Below are 21,359 nucleotides of genomic sequence, written 5' to 3' on the forward strand. Positions count from 1 at the left end.
AGTTTTTTATAAGATATCTGTGGGTCAAGTGTGTATAAATCATGAGAAAGGGGCAGGGTTCTACTCTTTCAAACAATATCTTTTGAACGATAAAATCAGTGAGAGTCTCAAACTTAGAATTTCCAAAGTTTCAACAACAGATAGCACTTTGATTCTCAGGTAAAAACTGCTGGTTCAATTATCCACCCTTTCTATCTCTTTTTCGCTGTTTTATGTAGCTTGACTACAGCAGTATCTTTCGTTTTTAGCTTCCAATTGGAGCAGATTATATTATTCCCATTGATTTTTTTATCCACGAAACCTCTTGCATAGTTTAACAATCATACTCCTTCAGTATTTGCTTTATGCATAATTTCACTCATGTTCAAGATAAGTTCTACTGGAGGCACATCTGTCACTTGTTGCTCCACATTCTCGTCTATTTTATCTTCTGTATTTTCATTGGTAACTTCGAAACGAGGCTTCTTTCCTATTGGTTCGTCGTCACTATCGGCAACCACGTCATCAATGGTAACTTGATTGTCATTGGTTGGTAGAACGCTAAAGTAGAAAAGAAGCTTATTTTTCATCAATCACATTCTACCTCAGAAAGAGGCTTTTTATATAAGAACATAAGGCTTCAATGGCCAAAATATCAAGAACAAGATAAGAACATTTTAAATCTCAAAGCTAAGAAATGTGAGGGCTTCAACAAAAATTTGGACGTCCTTATGAAAAACGTATTTTGACCAGATTCAAAAGTGAATTATAAGTCGTAATCGAGTATGTGAGATACTAGTTAATAGAAGAAGTTTAATACAAGTATTAGTCCAAGTCACCTTGTATTTGTATCCGGCGCAATAACAATATTCCCTGTTTCCGTGTTAATAACTGACGGTGTCGTGCCCTCCACAACGAGATGGTTTTCAACAACAGCAGACGTTGCTTGTTGTAAACTTGTTGTAGCAACCGCTTCTTCAACGTGCGCATGCGTATGGTCTTCATGTGTCGGAGTTTCAGTTGTCTGTTGTTCGGTGGGTTGCGTAAAAACGATTGTTTCTTGAGGAACTTCGTAAGAGACGGTCATTTTCTCACCATGCTCGTTCTGGGTGTCCGCTACTACCATTAGAACACCTGTTAAGGTAAAAGAAATTATTCTGAAAAGCGCTCTTTCAATGTATCGATGGTCTTGAAGCTTCAAAGAACGAGTAACAGTGGATCTGAGTGAAGAAGGGGGTTCAAAACTTAGGACAGAGAAATTCAGAAACACTCTCCCCCTTCGATCCGCCACTGCCAGGGTGTTGGTCGAGCCATGCTAGACGACTAATTCAGGCTGAGTAGAAAATAAGCAAAAAAGTATGGAATGGACAAATTGTACAATCTGACACTAGCATTATCCCGTAACAACCATTGTATTATCAAACGACACCCATACTACTGTATTAAACAGATTATAATCGACTCTAGTCTAGTACACAATTTTCGCATTTTAGCTCAATTATCGTTTGTCATTGTTAAGGAGATAGTAAAGAAAATTGGCTGATTCCAGGGCTCGATGCTTAGCAACCTGGTTCATGGCATGGCAGGGGTTTGTTAAGGACCCCCTGATTTTAGTAGAAGGAGAAGGGATGAAGTATATGCTGTATATTTTTACAATTAAAAATAATGATAGTTAGATAAAAGGAAGATAAAATATAGCTCCCAAGCCCCCAGACCTTACTGCATAAAAGTTAGATACCCCCAGAGATCATGTACCCCCTTAGCAAAAACTGGTTGCTTATAAAGAAAAAAAATGTGTAGTGCGTACTTACCATCCTCTCGTTGGCAGACAGTACCATTCATTAGACTTTCGAAATCTGTGGCGTTCATTTGAACAATACCAGCATTCCCTTGGTGAGGATACAAATTGGTGAAAACCACATTGCCCGATGACGTATCTATCGCTGCTGATGACGTCATATTTTGTATTTCCGTGACGTCACTAGCTATATCGGTTTGGTTGGTGATCTCCGGGTTTGTTTCGTCGATAAGCAAAGCTCCGGTCTGGCGAAAGAATGAATGTAATTAAAAGTTGTACGAATTGGTTGAAAGACGAGGCAGTAATTGACCTTCAAACGCCACATAGATTAAGGTTTTTCATTGTTTTAGTTAATCATGTCAAAAATTGAAGTTAATGGAAAATGTTCACAGGGTGACACACCTAAAGTTTGACTACATTTATGCACAGACTTGTTGAACCTGGTCGAGCAAGTCATTAAAGGTTTTGTTTTTAAATAAGAGTGATATCGTTTGGTTACTAATCAATTTTAATTTATAAGCTTTCTTACATTGGATTGGCACGGATGTGGAGCAAGATTGGTCAGAAAGATGAATAGAAAAACATTTTTTGCTTATATCAGCATAATATAACAAAAGGCAGACACTGTCCTGATATGAAATATGTGTCTGATATGAAACGGAAACACTTATGTCAAAATAAAACTTTTAAAAGCTTTTAAAAAGCATGTACTACAAATTTAAGAAATTGCACCTCATCATCTTTGTTTTTATCAGCCAGAATCGCACTAAAGAAATTTTCATCATTCGTTGTAGCCATTGTCTGTGGTTTGATGACCTTCACAGACCCTTTGCGGTCGTAGGTTAACGGCATACCGAGGGCCAGCATGACGGCCATGATATGTGAGCATCGTTGGTTGATGGAACATGAGCAAGATTCGCGTGGGAATAATTGAACGCCGTGTAAACTACCTGAAGGGAAAGAAAAGTATCAGTGTCCCATAAAAAATTCCTCTTTAGGCTGCTGGCATCCACTAATGGATTCGTGTTCCTTATAGATATGTACTACCTGGGGTTTTGTAGAGGTCTGCGATTCAGACTAATTCCTCTCTAAATCAGAAAATCTACTGTTTCGGGATTTTTCTATTATAGATATTGTATATCTTGAGTTTAAAGTGACAGTTTTGGTTGCTTTATAATTATACTTCAAATTGACTCTATTGGTGCCACCACTTTCATAAAATAGTTTTAATTACTGTTTGGTGGGTCTGTGAAATGGAGCCAGCACCTTGGGAATCCATCGAGAAATCAAATATCGTTCCTTGATTAAATTATCAAATATGTTTTGATTTAAATTGCGGCATATTCGCCGAAATCAAGAAAAACGGTCAAACATTTTCGAATTTTTAGTTTTTATTCATTTGAATAAAATGTGAAACTGTATTTTCTTCAGGTTCCACCTTACCTGTGGTCGACTTGACGAGAAAGGCTTTCAATGGAGGGCTGTGTGAAATATTATCCATTTCTACTATGCGTTGAGCTTGCAGTAAAGATGTGTTATCCTCGCTTTCCCCGATGTCTGATTGAGTGTCCGCGAATAGTGTGATCCCTCGGACACGAAAGATTTTCACAATCTGTGACGGGTCGTATACCTGCCAAATTGAATACAAACAAAAAGGAGTTTTACCAGATGAAGTTACTATTCTGTGATATAAATCTTGTTTCCCTCAGCAATGTTTACTTATCTAGCCTCAATATATGCAGTATCGTAAACTGCTTCGAAAAGGGTTTGAATGTAGTTTATCCTCTTTAGCAGCAGTCATAGTACATGTTTTTTATACAAGAACAAACTATATAAGAACATAAGGCTTCGATAAGCAAAATATTAAGAAAAAGTTAAGAACATTTAAAAGCTTTGAGGACCCTAAAGCACCAAATTTTTTAAGAAAATAGACGAGAATATCCTCAAAATGGTGAAAATAAGAACATTCTAAGAACATTTTTAGGCTTGAAACTCAAAAAGTTAAGAACATCCGGCTTTCAAAATTTTGGATGTTCTTATAAAAAACGTGTATTATGCAGTAGCAGTACGCCTCTGGACAATCAGAACGAGGTGAAAGGGAGTACTTTGCTAATAGTTTTAAAGGTTTTCTTAGAGTGATATTATTTTCTTACTCATCAATTTTAATTCACAAGCTTTTTCACAGTGGATTGAGACGGATGTGGAGCAAGATTGGTCAGAAAGAGGAAAAGAAAAACATTTTTTTGCTTTTATCGGCGATCCAAAAAATATCCGCAATCTGATTGGTTAAAAAGAGTACAATATATCTTGTATTTTACATGTAAAAATATAAATTGACGAAAAGATGTTGTTGCATTGTAGCGGTAGCAGCAATCTAACGTCACTTTGCTACAAAATTGCCCTGCGCTTTTTCCCAACACAAAAAGTGCATTTTTTGGGTCACCGATAAACCAGTTATCAGACATTTGCTCGTACAATATGGAAATATTTCACTCGTTCCGGATTTTTCCGTATATTTTCCTCGCCTAAAGGCTCGGAAAATATTGTACGGAAAAATCTCGGAACTCGTAAAATATTTCTCATATTGTACTCGCAACTGTCCAATAACTATTACATATCAGCATAATATAACAATAGGCAGACACTGTCCTGATATGAAATATGTGTCTGATATAAAACGGAAAAACTTATGTAAAAGAAATCTTTAAAAGCAGACCTGCATAAAGTATTTAAGAAGGGTCAACTAAAAAAAATTGTAAAACTTTATTTGCTCATTGCATAGTTTTTGACAGAGACGGTAATTAGTTTCACCTATTTATGATATATACACCATTGCAATGTCTTCTGACATTACATCACGGACCCAATAGTTGATTGGTTGTAAGTGACGTAAAATCAGTCAATACATCACTTGCAACCAATCAGCTGTTGGGTCGGTGGAAGACATTGCAATGGTGCATACTTTAAGGGCAGAAAGTTTCGCGGGCAGAAAGTTTCGCGAGACCGAAAAGTCACGAAATTTCGCGGATTTAAGTTTTGCGATTTTTACTTTTTGAAGAAAATTTACGGAAGAAACTTTCGCGGTTTTTTGTGAATGTTCAATTTTAGTAGCAATAACTTTCGCGAGTGGCTAGGGAAAGTGAATAAAAAATCATTTCAAATCTCATTTTTTTCTTCAATCGAAAAAGTGATATGCTAATAAATGAAAAACAAACTATTTGCACTTCTTCCTCCCATTCCGAATCCTAGTCAGTGCGATAATATCGATAATCGTCAGCCGTGCAAAATTACTCGAATCTGATTGGTTTAGAGGAGTGCGATTAATCGTTAATTGCACTATTACCACTTTTTGCACTCTTCGGCGGGGGGACACTTTTGTCCCCTTATTCTTTTCTCTCCCAAGTCCTGTGTCAGAGACTTTTTTTTACTATATAATATAAAACAAAGACATTTTTTTTCTTCAATATAAAAAAGAACAAAGAAATTTTACGTTACAATAGCTTCTTTTAATTGAAAACAAAGAAAAATTACACTGCAATGTTTTCTTTTTAAACAAAAGAAAAAAAGGAGGTTTTCGACTGTTTACTGACGATTACCTCGGAATCGTATGTTTTGTCGTGCAATTAACGATTAATCACTCGTAACAAAGGAGAAAATACCGTAATTTGCACTCGTCCTTCGGACTCGTGCAAATTACTATTTTCTCCTTTGTTACTCGTGATTAATCGTTAATTGCACTCCAAACCATACGATTACTAGTACTAATATCGACTCTCCTCGGCTTTTAAAACTTGGAAAAAACTTTCGCAATTTTTAGGAAAATTTCATTTTTCGCGAAATTAACTTTCGCGAATTTCTTGTTTAATTTCTTCTTCTGGCAGAAACTTTCGCGAAAAAATGCCAAAAACGCGAAAAACGTGAAAGTTTCTGCCCTTAAAGTATCATGAATTGGTGGTTTAAATATAAATAGCCTTGCAACTTATAATATTCATTACCTTCGCTGGCAGTACAAGTTCATCCATCTCTCTTTGTAAGAATTTGAAGGAGTTGCATAATTTGTATGGACCTGTACCACAGAAACTTTTCTGAATGTTAGCATAAAGATGGATTTGAATGTGGTACAGTGAAGGTAGTATAACGTCTAGTGAAGTGTCTTTGAGGTCTTGCAGATGCTTGATGACCAGTTGTAGATCGTGGTTTAGTCCTCGTAATAAGCCAGTGACCGGATGGAAAAGTTTGAATCTAAAGAAATTTATTAACTTTCAAAAGAATGGACAATAATAGATAGTACTCGTAAGAAAATGTTCAGAGATACTAAAAAAACTAGCAAATCATAGCAAAACAATCCCTTTTCATTGGAACGGAACAGCTTCAAAACTTTTCCAAACCGATGTCAGTAGTGACTATCCTTGACGGGAACAGTTTCGATACAACATGGAACCATAACGACTAAACATCGTCTAAAATCGAGTATTAGAAATACTGCAGACAAAATTCTGAGCACAAAATGATTAATAATCGTGGAAAGAATTCCAAAAAATTATTACAGTTGATGCTCTTATTCGATATTTAAGGGGGGAGGGGATTGTCATTTCATCGAATAAGGGTACGTATGAAATGGTAGAGCGTCGTTTGTGAGAATTTCATGTTGAAAGCGGCTTTCAATATTATCGAATAATGGAGCGTATCGCAAAGTAGAAGGTCAAATTAGGAAGCATCAACTGTATAATATCTTAATATCTATTACCTTTCAAGTAGCCATCTGCCAAGTTTCGTTTCCACAGGTTCTCTTAACACCTGCATATAGTAGTCACAGAACGGTAACGGCCAATCTTTCTTCAACCTTTCTAATTCCAATCTGTAATCTTCAAAAGTCTCTGAACTCATCAATGCTTTCAATTGTTTAATTCTCAAAAAGATTATCCGTTTATCAATGTCCAACTTCCTTAGGAACGCCCGCGCGGCCGCAAACAGTATCTCCCAGTCGTAAACATGTACCCATGCTGGAAATTGTATCGTTAAAATAGAGGTGAAAGCAAGCTCTTGGTTTGTGATCACAGCCGTACGTAACATTTCTAAGTTCGGTATATGCTCTTGTATGGTGTCTAAGAATTTCTTATAAATATGAAAATCACAAGTGTCTGATACCAGAAAATAACATGGTAACGCTGGCCTCTCTTCAAAAGCTGAGTGTATAAAACCAAAAGGTGTGATATAGTAATTCCCAACTTTATAGTTCTCATGGAAACAGAACACAACCATATTATCTGTAATTTTCATTAAGCTTTCAATTTCGACGACCATTTCACTGAGACCAATGATGCAGACGAATTCAGGGTGTGTTGTGATGTAGTGAGTGAAACCAAACATTTCAGAACCTAAACTGTGAAGTGTCGTCAAATCCTCTTTAGGAATACCAAATTGTTTCTCATTAATCACTTTCTGTTTTCGACGGATGTTCCGCACCTATGGAAGATAAAAAGTATAGAATACGAAAAATTCACAAACCTTTTAAGTGTATAAATTTCCGCGTGGACATCAGTTTGTGAATCAGCCTATTCTTCCGCTTTCATTTCCCTAAGGGTTTTTGACCAAAATTCGCGAAAATTAATCCACGTAAGGTATTATATGGCATAGATAACCTAAACCAGACTCCTGTATGTTGGTGTCAAAACATGGCAACGGTTGTTGTTTGACTTTAAAAATGTCGTTAAAGGCTAAAAGTATGTTGAAAATTTATATTTATTACGATTTCGAAGTTTTATAGATTTTCAATCTTTAAAATAATTTTTCACGGGCATAAACTTTGGCGGAATTTATTTCGGCGCATAGCGAAATAAAATTCTAATTTGGCGAATAGAGAATGAAATCAAATTAATTCGGTGAGAATTAATTTCGGCGAATGACCAAGTTGATCTAGTTTAGATTCGAGTTTTTCAAACAACATAGAACAACATATTCTAATATCTTACATCATCAATTATAAGGTCAAATAAATGCCTTTCTCTCAAACTCAAATTCGCGAATAGAGAAAAAATTCAAATTTGACGAGAATTTATTTTAGCGAATGAAGAAAAAAAGAATTGGCGAAAATTGATTTTAGAAAATCGAGTTTTTTGAGGATTAATTTTGACGAATTTGGAAAATTTTTTTTCGTTAATTCGACTAATTCGCAAAATCCGCCAAAGATTTTTCTCTTAAAAGGTAGTAATTTTCATCATTTTTGCAGCACCGTTTAAAAGTGTCAACAATGAATAATTTCAATCAAAAATTAAAGTCTATTCACGATAAGTGTGCACTCTTTTTTCTTTTACCTATAACTTTTGAAGAAATTCTTCAATCTTTATAAATTTGGTATCATTGGAAAGATATTAGTAAGTGGAACAATTTGGAATAAAAAAATCTTTAAAAAAAGTATAAAAACGAAGATGAAAATGAAGAAGAAAAAAATGAAGATCTTGTAGAGAAGTGCTATAACTTTCATTTTCATTGGAGAGATTTTTTGATCTTAGGAGGTCATCACTGTGAAAAGATTTTACTAAAATATCAAGATAAAGTTTTACAAAGTTTATAAGTTTGACCCCAAAAAACAGCAGAACAGGAGAAAACAGCGTTTTTCAACGTCAATGCTTTAACTTTGTTTATATCTTTTCTGAATTTATTTTTGAGAAATTTTTTCACAGTGATGACGTTCGATAATCAAGGATTCACTTCAGTGAAAATGATAGTTATAGCACTTTTCTACAAGATCTTCATTTTTTTCTTCTTCATTTTCATCTTCATTTTTAGAATTTTCTTATCAATTTTTTATTTCCAAATTGTTCCACTCACTAATATCCTTCCAATGATACCAAATTTATAAAGATTGAAGAATTCCTTCAGAAGTTATAGGTAAATGAAAAAAGAGTGCACACTTATCATGAATAGACTTTAATAATGAATATTGTGTTTCAAAAATCAGCACTTTTAGCAAAAATGGTCCCAAGAAGACCAAAATTAGGTCGTCTCTGTGTCAAAATGTCCCCAAAAACTTTAGTACATGTGTACTAAAATTTCACATCTCTAAATAAGGCTGGTTGCATGCTAAAAATTCTCGAAAACCCTTATAGTAAATATATTTGAGATTTTAGTACCGACCCTACCCCCTGTACCGAGTTTTTTTTAATTACTAGGAAAATACACAAAAATATTAATAATAAGAAAATTTTTAGGCTTAAAAATCAAAAGGTTAAGAACATCCGAAGGCTTCAAAATATTTGGATGTTCTTATAAATAAAACGTGTACCTGTGATTTATTCCTTGGTGTCAGAACAGGATTGAGATCTTTGTCTCCAGTTGAACTGATGGTCATCACATCAGGTGTGGCTTTATAAGAATTCATGATGGCGGTGGGAAGGGCGTTTTTGCTTCGTTTAGCAATGTCTTTTCGAACGGAAGGGGCGGTGGCGTAGTAAGCTGATGTTGATTTTCTAGCGTTGCCATGAGGATAATCTACCATGATAGTTTCATCTGAATGTTGTAGAAAAAGAAACAATAATGGGTCAGGCGTAGGATCTTTCGTGAACTACATGTTTTTTTTATAAGAATAGCGTTCTCCTATTTCATCATAGATATTCTTACTTTTTTGGGGAAAATCATCCTAAAATATTCTTACGGTATTCTAAGGTTAGGATCCAAATTGAAGCAAAAAATGACTTATTCTGATTCGGTTTTATTTTATTATGACGGCTTTCATTCGAGGGGCGTTTATTCGAAGTAATACGGGTATACAGTATAAAAAAACAGTCTGAATGTCTTTAAAACATACCTCCAATATAATGCAATAGTATGGGGTACGGAGATCGCTGATCACCAACTAAAGTGTATGTATGTTTCTGAAAAGCTGATGTTTTCCCACCAGGTAGCATTCCAATAAAGTATTGTTTCTTGACCAGAGGATTCTTTCGTGGTATTGCTTTGGGACCTGAATTCAACCATCGGTATTGATCACATTTGTAATTATCTGCAAAGAAAAAGAATAAACTAGCTGTATGCTGGTTTGACTAGACTGGAGCCGTTTATAATGCATGTAATACAGTAGTATGGGTGTTATATGATAATACGATAATTGTTACGGGATTTAGTTTTGTATAAACGACTGGAAGAATCCGGTATTCTGGCCTTATAGAATCCCCGGCTAGCGAGTTCACTACGAACGAGCGGCTGGACATAAGGGAGTCCTCGGGTAGGTCAAAAAAAATGATTAGAGATGGATTTAAAAATTTAATGGGGTATACAAGTGGAGTATCCGTAATTCTTACCCGCACGGGGAACACAAATTTGTTTGAGTTGAGGAAATATCGAGTTTTAGGTTTGAAAGGCATTGTTAACTGAAGGAGCCATTTGCTTGTTCGAGTTAAGGAGAAATTTGAGTTATATAGGTTCGAGTTTGAAAGCAAAAACTTGCTGTTCTTGCAAACTGTGTTCAATATTTTAATGATTTTAATATTTTAATTTTGATATCATTTACTATTCAGTAAATAAATATTATTTACTATTCAGTAAATATTAGATTGTAATGTTGGTTTTAATTAGGCTTTTTGTACTATTTTGTTTCGTACCAACGATAAATAAGTACTAGTTATCGAATGACTTCGAGTGCAATACGAGAAATATTTTACGAGTTCCGAGATTTTTCCGTAGGCGAGGAAAAATCTCGGTAAAATCTCGGAACTCGTAAAATATTGAGTATTGCACGAGAAGTCATATGACAATTAATTTATTGTCTTGATATAAAATTCTTTTTATTTTGATTTTTTTGATTTTTCTCCCAGCCGCTTACCCATTCCCCCAAAAGTCAAAAAAATTGACAATTAAATAGACTCCACTTGAATTGAAAATGTTATGAACTATCACAAGTTTCATACACAAATTGAATGATTGATTGAAAAGTCAGTTGAATCGTTAAATGAATGCATTGTAGAGAAAATAGTAGAAAATATCCGAAATACATTTTTTTCTATAACGTTATTTAAAGATATCAGATGAAGGAAATCAGTCATGCACCTTTATCTTTTATTGAGCAAGTTTGTGTTTGTTTATTCTCAATGGTACGTGGGCGAAGAAAAACAACAAACATTAACGAGTATTGTTACAGAGGATGCTTCAAAACCTGTTCCTGCACAATCCCCAATTCAATGTGTTTTAAAATGTCGAAGGAAACAGAAAAAAAGTTTTTTTGTTAAAGCGAAAAACGAATGTTTTTGCGTGGAGGAAGAAAACAGAGGATTTGGAACAGACCAAGAATCATCGATTGAAGGAATGCTCTACAAAGAACACATGGTAAATTAAATAAGGTGTCCTGATTGGGCTTTTCCAGAAAAAAATTGAATATGGAGGTGAAGGATATAACGTTTTTTGAAAATTTACCTCCCGGACACTGTTAATTTTGACCCCCCGGACGAGCATCAGTCGACCCCCCGGACATTCAAAATTGCTCCCAAAACAAGGCAAATTTTGCAGAGTTGTCACTACCCCCCGGACAAAATATCCAATATATTCTCCAACCCCCCATGTACAAAAGAGCCCATTAAGGTTTCATTCCCAAAACTTTTGATTTCTTATCCTCTTACGAGCTATTTTGCTAATTATCATGGATAAGATAATTCAGAGCAAAATGATGATCCTGGAAAGGCTCGTGGAATAAGAATAGAACAAGGAAGATCAATAATTTGTATAAACATCAAATTAAGGTTAAAGATGCAGCCCCCTGGTATTGTAATGACACATTCTAAAAAAGTCGGAAATAGATTTTTGATTGATGGAATCTAGACTATACTTAAAAGTTTGGCCAAAGAGGTCGCTGAAAATAAGTCAAAATTCCAGGGGTTCTAAAAAAGTCCTCGACATCCTTATTTCTATTTTTTTAAGGAATGCTTCGCAACTTCATGCAAAGAACTCAAAAAGATTTGTCCAGATTGCGAGTCAAGGATTTACACGTTGGACTTTGATGAACCGACGAAGGTGTTTTGTGATATGGAGACTGACGGGGGTAAGAATAAAAAACTAAAATACTACGTGTCATTAAAGAGAACAATTAAAATCACGTGTCAAAAACAAACTTGTAAAAAAATTGAAACAATCGAAATCCGCCATGGGATGCCATATTTGTTTTTATTTTTTATATATTTTGATTTTGTATCCCGCTGCATACGGTTTGTTTACAAATTTCGTCAGTACTTTTGTGTCCCTTTAAGGGGATGCACAGTTATTATTTATTTAAAAAAAGTTTCACACGAGATGCTTAAAATACACATAAATACATTCATTTCCACTTGATACATATCAAAAATCATGTCAGTATTAATTTTTGAGTTCCTTATAACATCATACACTTTTGTAGTCAGTTTCACCCATTTGTTAAGCCTTAAAACACTTTTTCAGTCCCCCCTTAAAATGAAATTTTGCCCTTGAAGAAAGCCCCCCCCCCTTAAATGGAACAAAAATTACAAAAATCCCCCCTTTTTCAAAAGGCAATTTTTTTACTCCCCCCTTATTTTAAGGGGGGGGGGGGGGGGGGGGTGTCAGAAACCATGTTCAATGTTAAATCTCACCGAAATTAATACCTGTAAAATAGCAATCAATCATTATTTGACCGAATTCTTGCCCACAGGAGGTTGGTTGGCTATAGGCAAAATCATCTTTGATGACGTGAGTCTCCAATCATACCTTGGCAATGAAGTAATCAATAAACCAGGCAAGATATCTCAGCTTCAAAACGTGCAAAGCGGTCAATTTTTATTGGAAACAACAGCTCTGTCAACTCTACAACAATACATCGGTTTTACAGAATTCAGAATCAAATGCTTCAAACCTGGGCACGGTCGTACACTTAGTGTGGTTTTATCTGGAATCCAAATAATGTCTTATTTGCTGGACCCTCTGAATACAGTTTACACCGGCCATTGCGGTGCATCACGATTTTTACCTGACGATAGCTCAGTCATCGGTGCAACGAATTGTCAACACACAAAAACAGGATACGTGGGACATACTGAAATCTACTCATTACCGTTCTACATAGCTTACCATGACGTTTGGTTGTATCATTTTAGATGTGATGATTATTCCGGCACCTTAGGAACTTGGGAATTTTATCTTCGTTAAATTGAAGCACCACCATCAATGATGATACTTACAATCTTGTTACGAAACTCGTACAGAGGCAGGTTTCCTCAAATCTAAAGCTTGACCTCAGAATGAATAAAAGGAATGCGTAGCCTGTTTCAATTTAAAGTACATGGACATATACACAAGTTTGATAACACTGATATGTCTTTCCTTCGTTTTTCGAGTAAAGACACACAGATAGCGTAACGTTCACTCAGCCTGTTCGGTAAAATACACCCCTCTAAAACGCAAAGACGGGGTAACTCTTGAACGGGACTTTTATTCACGACACTTATCCCAAAAACAATTATCCTATATCAAAAACAATTTAAAACCTTAGAAAACTGGTTTGAAACGACTACTATGCTGTGAGTCCTGGTAAATTTCAGGAAATCGGAAGATTTGTAAGAAATGTAACAATGAAATCTCAGAATTATGCTGTGCTTTCTTGGTAATACGATTGACAATAACTATATGTCATGTAGTTTAGGAAAAGTAAACTCAACATTATATGTCCATTAGAAAAGTCTTCATGTTTTTCTTCTTGGGTTTTCATTTTAATTTCAAAAACATGGAATTTAAGATTTTAAAGCCTTCGAATCATCCACTTTTAAATAGTTTTTTTCCAGCACAGTCCAATGAGGTACTATTGTTAATATTAATAATTCTATTTTCTAAAATGTTTGGACTGCTAATTTCTTTGGAACAGACTTTTTAAATCTTCGCTGAAAGAAATAAACATTACGAATATTATTTGTCTTTGTATTTGAATATGTAAGCAAAAAAATTATCTTAAAAATTTCATTCTTATAAATAGCGTTGACATTAATCAGATTATTATTATAAATGCCAGATCAACATATATTAATAACTGTATACCCTTAGGTTCCCGATAAACGGTTCCCTCGCTTGTTAAATTATCCACCGGACCTTATTAGGACCTCACCATTTATTAATTTTTGAAGAATATTTTCAGCCTTCAAAGAAAAGGTGCTTTATTTTGCTCTAAGTAGCCTGATTTTAGCCTATATTTACCTTAAGTTTGGGTTTTTGAAGTACATTTTCCAAACCTCCGGCAATTAGGTCCCCCTGTTTATTCGAACCCCCTTTATTTTGAACCTAAATGGTTATATATAGTAAAAGTTTATATATATTTTTTGACTATGCCATCAACCATGTTTTCAAAGCTCACAGTTTAGCTTTTGGTTTAGTCTATTGTTATGGTAATCTATTGCTCATTATTTTCCCAAAATATCATTTTCGCTCCGTAACCATAGAATTTTCTTAATAATATAATAGTACATTCATATTTTTTATCAAATGAACAACAACATGCTGAATGGACCAATGGACCTTCCTGATATAGGTAGTCGAAAACATACTGAATGAAGATGAAAATGTTTGAACGAAAAAGAAAAGATAGAAACACAGGCTCAAAGATGCGTAGGCTTGGAAGCTTAAGGAACAGGGGGGGGGTCGATACTAAAATCTAGGACATCATGATGTTTAGTGACATGGCGGTATACCCATAGTGTCCTTCAGGGTCTCTCCCCCCCCATGCCTAGAATGAAAATTTTCCATCCCCCCCCTCATTTTTCCCCACCCTGCCTCCAAAAATTTCTCTGCCCCCCCCCCTCAAGCATAAAAAGCTGCAATTTGATGAATTTAACGCTTATTGTTTTCCCTAAGGTAGAGTTCTAATTCAAGAATAAATGGAAAGGATGGTTGTTTCTAAACCGTAATATTGCTGGTTGAAATAAATGAATAAAACCAGATGTTTTTCAATTTTCAATTGATTTTGGTGAGTTCCCCTGGCCCCATGCCTAGAATGAAAATTTTCCATCCCCCCTCGTTTTCCCCCACCCTGGCTTCAAAAAAAATTCTTTCCCCCCTATACGTCCTTTTGACCTCAAAACCAATCCCCCCTGAATCCAGGGGGGAGGACACTATGTATACCCAAATAACTTAAAAATCCTTTTAGTTTAGGGGTATTTAAATACCAAAAAGGTGGTTTCAAGACTAAAATTTGAGAATTTTTTTGGTAAAATGGTACTGAAATTAGTAATTTTCAAAATTTTATGATTTTTTTTCTCAGGATTTTTTCGTAATTTCTTCAGAATTTTTGCAATTTTTCAAAAAAATTTAAAATTTTCTCATTTAAAGAAAACTTCCCAAGTTCAATTATTTTTGCATCCAGTCAAATAAATGTCTTTAATGTTTGTTCAATTCATAAAGCATCATTGTCTAAAAGTATATCAATTTTTGAGAAAAATGAATATTCTGTTTCAAATATCAGCACTCTTGAAAAAAAAAATGGTCCCAAAAAGACAAAATTTGTCCTGAAAGTACCAAAATTGGGTGGTCTCAGCGTGAAAATATAAAATACCACTTCTCTAAAATGGAATAGTGGTATGCAAGAAATTCTCGAAAGTCACATTTTGAGGATTAACATCATTGAGTAAAATATGAGGAAAAAATAATGACACGATTGCGCACAAAATCCAATACTCTATTTCCCTGAAAATTCCTTTTGAAGATCAGAATAAAATGAATGCAATCGAATATTAATTTTCCCTGAAAATGACAAAAGGGAGTTTCCCCAAGTACGAAAATACAATTTTTACAACGAAAAAAGATTTTCCACAAAAAAGACTTACCCTCTGTCTTCATGCCAAAAATCATGAAAAAATAATGAACCAATTTTGCACAAAACATTTAAAAGTCATTTTTTGGCCCAAATATTTTCGAAAATCAGTTTTGTGCAAAACTGATACTTACTTTGTATCGTTATGCAAAAATCATCGAGCCATCAAATCCAAGGATAGAGCTCATCAAGTCAAATACTACTTAAAATAAAAACTGGATCATCTAACAGATAGCATAAGAGATCACATGCAGTTCATCATTGTTCGATTGCAAGCGAATCACGCCTATTTTTGGTGACTTTAAGTCAAAGGTCCCTGTTTTTCAAGGAATAATTTCAATTTGGGCTCTCAAGGGTAAAAAGGACAACCATTATCTACCTTAAGATAACAATTTAAGTTACAAATCTTTTAAATTAGGTGAAACTTAATTTTGACAACTATCAAGTTATTTCATGTTAGTATTTATGCTGAAAAGGAGAAATAATGGTGTTTCAGGAAGGTAAATCTAGACCAAATTGAACAGTGAGTGATTTTTAAAATTTAGGGAGAATTAATTTTCGCGAGTGACCATGAAATCTAGATTTTGCGGGAAATAACTTGGCGAATTTGTCACAATTGTTAAAGCAATTTGCCAGACTTTGCCAAAATTTCTTCCCATAAAACAAACACTTTTTCAAAAAACTCTCCTACCTTGCTCATCAGCAGTGAAGGGCATGAAGATGAAGATTTCTGAACCTTTTGGTTTAACAGGTGGCTGACTGATCGTTTGGTATTGTTCCGCATTTTCTAACAATCGAATTGCTTCCTCCAAATCAAGACCTGTGCATATAAGAAGTTATTTAGAAAATTTAAGCAAAAAGGCTAAAAAAACAGACTTGGCAATCTAAAGGTACCCTTAAGTTCGTACCTCCTCGCTTTGAGGGAATCTAAAAAAAAAAAATTGAAAAATTAACAAGCGGGGGGGGGGGGGGGTTTATTTGGCACCTAAGAGTAAGGAGAGAGCAAATCAGCCGAAGCTGTGATGATTGACTTAACCTAAAAATGTTTACAAAACCACAAAATGACTAAGTTGAAACTGTGTACGAAATGAGACCAAACTAAGTTACTAGAAAGGGAACAGTATAGCTTATATTTTGAGATCCACTGGCTGTCAAATAATAATATAAAATAAGCTTTTGAAGTTGAAATTCACTTTTCAAGAAGTATTTATCCCAAATATCACTCAGAAAAGAATAAGTCTATAAAGTAATAGGAATTTGGACTGTTTATTGCATGCCTTTCAGAGATCTTGGCCAAAGAAAAACATAGGTGTTGCTAGAGAGCCAAGCAGTATGAGGATGTCAGTCTAGAAACACATGCAATAAACATTTTGCTAAATCAAGATACCCTTTTTAAGGACATTATCTTTAGAAAACTGACCATAGTTTAAAAAGTAAAATTTTACCCAAAACACAGCAGCCACCCACAGTAAAATATCAAACAAAAATAATTGAATTTTCTGAAAATAACTACCAAACCCTAGAAAGTTCAATCAAATGTTCAACAACTCTAGCAGTTTTTTCTGAGTGAGTAATTTTGGAAAATTTAATATAAAATTATATGGCTGTTGTTGGGGCAAACTCAAAATTGTTCAAAAATTATCAATAGTCCTTTATGAGATTATACTACCATTTTGATTGGTGTTTACTGCAATTTTTTTTTGTTTACTTCAGAGAAATTTTGTTGTAACTATGGAAATGAAATGGGGGGAAAGACTGTTTGTTTTATTAGTACCTATTGCGTTGTCTTATTTGTTTATTAGTGAGACATTTTTGATGAAGTTCAACACTCTTCCACACAAAGTTTTGCAGATAACACAAGGCTCATCAAAAGTGTAGATAACATTGATGATACACAAAAACTTCAAGAAGACCTAAACTCAGTATATCACTGATCGGATGATAACAAGATGGAATTTAACAGTGTCAAGATCAAGCTGTTAGGATACAGACTAAATACCGAAGTCAAAGCAGAGACAAGCCACATGAGTAGTAGCAACACAGAAATTTAAGAATATGATTATGTGAAAGACCTTGGAGTGTTGATGTCCAGTGACTACAAATTCAAGCATCACATAAACAACGTTGCTGTCAATTCTCGGAAAACCTCATTCTGGATTCTCTTGTTCTACCCAAACTAGAATATTTTTTTTTTTTTTTTTTTTTTTTTTTTTTTTTTTTTTTTCATCATTAATTTCTTGATCTCCAAAAGTATATTGGTTCTTCTTACAAGAAGTTGAAATATTTTATGTATATGTTATGTATATAAATTTATATAAAATTCTACGATTCAAACTGATACGAAGTGGACAGCTAAATCATTAATGGAAGCTTAGTGGGCTGGTCGGCTACATAGTATAGAAATAGTAAATGAATGGGCAACCTAATATAGAAGACGCTGAAAAATAGGTTCGTCGGATAAGATGATATAGATAAAAAAACACATAGGTCGAATTGTGTAGGTTGTCAAAGTCCTAGTTATGCAATGAAATAGTAAATATTAATATTAGGGAGAAAACTACTTAATGATAATATTTTAATATATTCATAGGAGATCAAACTGAGAAGAAAATTCGAATTTAGAATAGACTAGACGTAATAGCGCAACATCGAATTAATTACAAAACTAAAACCATTCGGTTAAATTTGTAGATATTGTGATGGCAAAATTGTGGAATGGCTGCGGTAAAATAGAATATAGGTTCGGTCTCATTTAAGGAATATAAAATGCTAGAACAATGTTTTAGATAAAATAAAATAAATATTAACATAAAATAAATATATCAGGGGAACGCTAGAATCGCTGGTGGGCTAGAAAACACAAGAAGAGTGAGTCCAAATATATAGCAAGTGAATGAAAATAAATGACCTTAGAAAATAGACTAGGCTGCAAATGCTAAGGACTACACGTAAGTATCAGATACTAGATCGACTGTGAATATTGCTCCCAACTCTGGAATCCATGACTGAAAGCTGATATACAAAGTCTTGAGATGGTCCAATGGAGCTTTATTTGAAAAATCCACCACCCTGAAAAGACATACTGGTTGAGATTGATAAAGGCATACAAACTATATTCGCTGGAAAAAGACGAGAAAGATACTACATGGTTATCTACACAATGGAAGATCCTTGAAAACCTAGTGCCAAACATCAACCTGTCAGACGATTTACGATCTGTTAATTTCAACCAAGACTTGGCAGATTTTGTTTTGTCAAAGCCTGAAAGAATTGAGGAATTTAAGTTGATGCCCCTTGCTAACCTTCAAAATAAAGTTAGACAAGTTCCTTGCTACTGTTCCAGATGAACGTTGTGTTCCAGGGTTTACAGCCAATGCTGCATCCAACTCAATTAAACATCAAATTAACAACTTACAGGCAGACACTAGATTGCTCACCTAGATGGAAGACCATTGAAAGCATTTCCAAGTATTGCAAGTAAGTTTTATTTCTAAATTTGTGCTTACAATAGTATCAAAATTTGTATATCTATAAATTTAAGTTTATTTAACTGTGTACTGTGTAACCCATATCATACAGAAAAAAAACAAAAACAACATGGAAATCGACAGAAAAAGAGCTGGAGTAAACACCAAACAAAATTGGTAAGTGCAAAATCTATTCCCTAAATAAAGCTAAAGGAACAAAATTTCCAGGGGTGTCGGATTCTAATTTCCAGGGAGGTTAGTGAAAAAATACCCCTGTACAATTTTTAGGATTTAGGATTTTCTTTTGGAATAGCCCACTATGGGTCAACTCTTAGATTTTACAGGAGGTTTTGTTTAATTTTTAGATTTTCTAAGGGGGTCATTGAAGTTAGCATTTACCAGGGGGGCTTTAACTCAGATTTCCAGGGGGGAGGGGTTATAACCCAGACTTACAGGGGATATATTGTCATTCAAAATTTCCAAGGGGGTTGGCAAAAAAATTTCGTCAATATCCATGTATAACTTTTTTCTGGAATAGGCCAATCAATCGAACTGATCAAACAATTGAATGTTATTCAAACACAATAAAATATTACCCAGGAATCAGCTGTTTGATTGAGATTTGATTGCATTTGACAAATGAATCGCCATTGCATTACCGTGAGTGGTCCTAAATCCGACAGCCAAAATTGTTAACGTTTTAAACACACAAGCAACAGATTCAGAATAATAGAGGTAATTATTTTTACAACTGACACTTTTTTATCACATTAACAGACATCTTGACATTATAGTCATCTTGTTAGATGCTTTGTTTCAAGAGTTCTTGCAATAGTTCACTGTTCGACTTGGAGAGATAATGTTTGTTTAAAAAGGTGCCGTAGTATAGTGGTAGTCAACCTTGGCTTCTGAGCAGGCGGCCAGGGTTCGATTCCCACCCACGGCAGTTCACTTGGCAAGTGAACGTTCCTTCGCCCGTGTCAACCCATGCCATGTGAGGGGAATTGGGTAGTCAGTTCAAGGTGCTGACGGGACGCTCATTAGTAAGCGTCTATAGTTGCGAGAATAGGCCTCTAAAGCCTCCTGCAACTCAACCAAATAGAAATAGAATTTTTTTTCATGAGGGGAAATGATTGACAGATTGAAGTTTTTCACCCGCGCAGGAGCTCGGAGAGCATTCTCGGCTCAATCCTCGGACTGCGCTAAAAATGGTAGACTGAGAGCTGTGATAGAATGTTTACAAGGCTCTTGACAGAAAATCGTTTGTTTTATTGTCAATGATGACAGTGCGGTTATTAATTTTGTTAGATCTGACAAATTGATGTTTGTAAGTGCACTTTATAGTTTTGATTCCCATTGAAGAATCATATTCTGGTTTTCATGTTATTAGATGCTGTTTTAGAGCTTTAGAGCTACACTGACTTAATGGTAGAGGGCGCAAACAAGGACAAAAATACCAGGGGCGCCAATTTGATAGTTTGCACCACCAAAAAAATTAAGCCAGGCCGCTAACTGGAATCATCCTTATCAACTGTCAACTTACAAACTTTTTCCTGTGTACCATCACCATCATCAGAATCATTGCATTAAAAAAAATTCTGTTAAAAGACACTTTTTTATTCTGCTACTGGCAGAAATGCCACTTTGGTGACAATCTTCAGGCAAAAGTTAAAAGTTATTAAAAAATTATAAAAATTTAAATTAAAGTCTAATTAATCAATAATTGTATCAAAACTTTCACTTTCGATTTTTCTATTATATCGAATTCTGAGAAAAATGATTTGTTATACCTTTTTCACTGGTCATGCAACTCATTGTTCCAATTAATACTCTTTTTAAAGATTTGAAGGAATTTCTAGGCAAAGACTGGCTGCATGTTCACAAATACAAAATGTCGGAACAAAAAAGATGTGATTCTTTGTATTCGACCGAATAAGTGTTGCGTGGTCGAACGTGACTCCTTCAATTCCCCCTACTTTATCTACGATATTTAACATGGTAAACCTGACCATACTTCAAAGCAAGGGTCTGTAAATTATCTCTGAGTTTTTCATGAAACTTTTTAAAACATCTTCCTCCCTTAGGTTTGCAAACTAGTAATTGTTTATTACAAAATTTGTATCAATTAACATTTTTAATTAAAAGACAGACTATTAAATCAAGTTTTTAGTGTTTTGAGAAGTAAAATTTCTCCAAATTATGGTCTGCAAAATAAACTTTTCCCGAGCATCATTTTATCAATAATGGCGGATAAAGCACTTTCGATTTTAACTTCGAGCAAATTAAAAAAACCTCTTGCACCACCTCCTGTAAAAACTCAAAA

At 34.6% G+C, this 21,359-nt stretch overlaps 2 protein-coding genes across 2 annotated transcripts; one reads left to right on the plus strand and one right to left on the minus strand.

Moving 5' to 3' along the window:
- Positions 1-58: 58 nt before the first annotated feature.
- LOC136822147 (uncharacterized) lies at positions 59-20,938 on the minus strand. The gene is made up of 11 exons (XM_067078387.1): positions 20,827-20,938; positions 16,261-16,389; positions 9,585-9,779; positions 9,063-9,286; positions 6,525-7,243; positions 5,773-6,019; positions 3,221-3,407; positions 2,510-2,727; positions 1,791-2,022; positions 819-1,113; positions 59-540 (listed from the first exon to the last, which is right to left on the minus strand). Exons 1-11 carry the CDS (start codon positions 20,849-20,851, stop codon positions 321-323), a joined length of 2,691 nt encoding a protein of 896 aa, XP_066934488.1. The 5' UTR covers positions 20,852-20,938; the 3' UTR covers positions 59-320.
- LOC136822205 (uncharacterized) lies at positions 10,645-13,934 on the plus strand. Its single transcript, XM_067078448.1, has 3 exons — positions 10,645-11,098; positions 11,687-11,807; positions 12,429-13,934. Exons 1-3 carry the CDS (start codon positions 10,817-10,819, stop codon positions 12,920-12,922), a joined length of 897 nt encoding a protein of 298 aa, XP_066934549.1. The 5' UTR covers positions 10,645-10,816; the 3' UTR covers positions 12,923-13,934.
- Positions 20,939-21,359: the final 421 nt, after the last annotated feature.

This window comes from Clytia hemisphaerica, unplaced genomic scaffold (genome assembly GCF_902728285.1).
Source record: "Clytia hemisphaerica strain Z4C2 unplaced genomic scaffold, Clytia hemisphaerica genome assembly, whole genome shotgun sequence".
NCBI lineage: Eukaryota > Metazoa > Cnidaria > Hydrozoa > Leptothecata > Clytiidae > Clytia > Clytia hemisphaerica.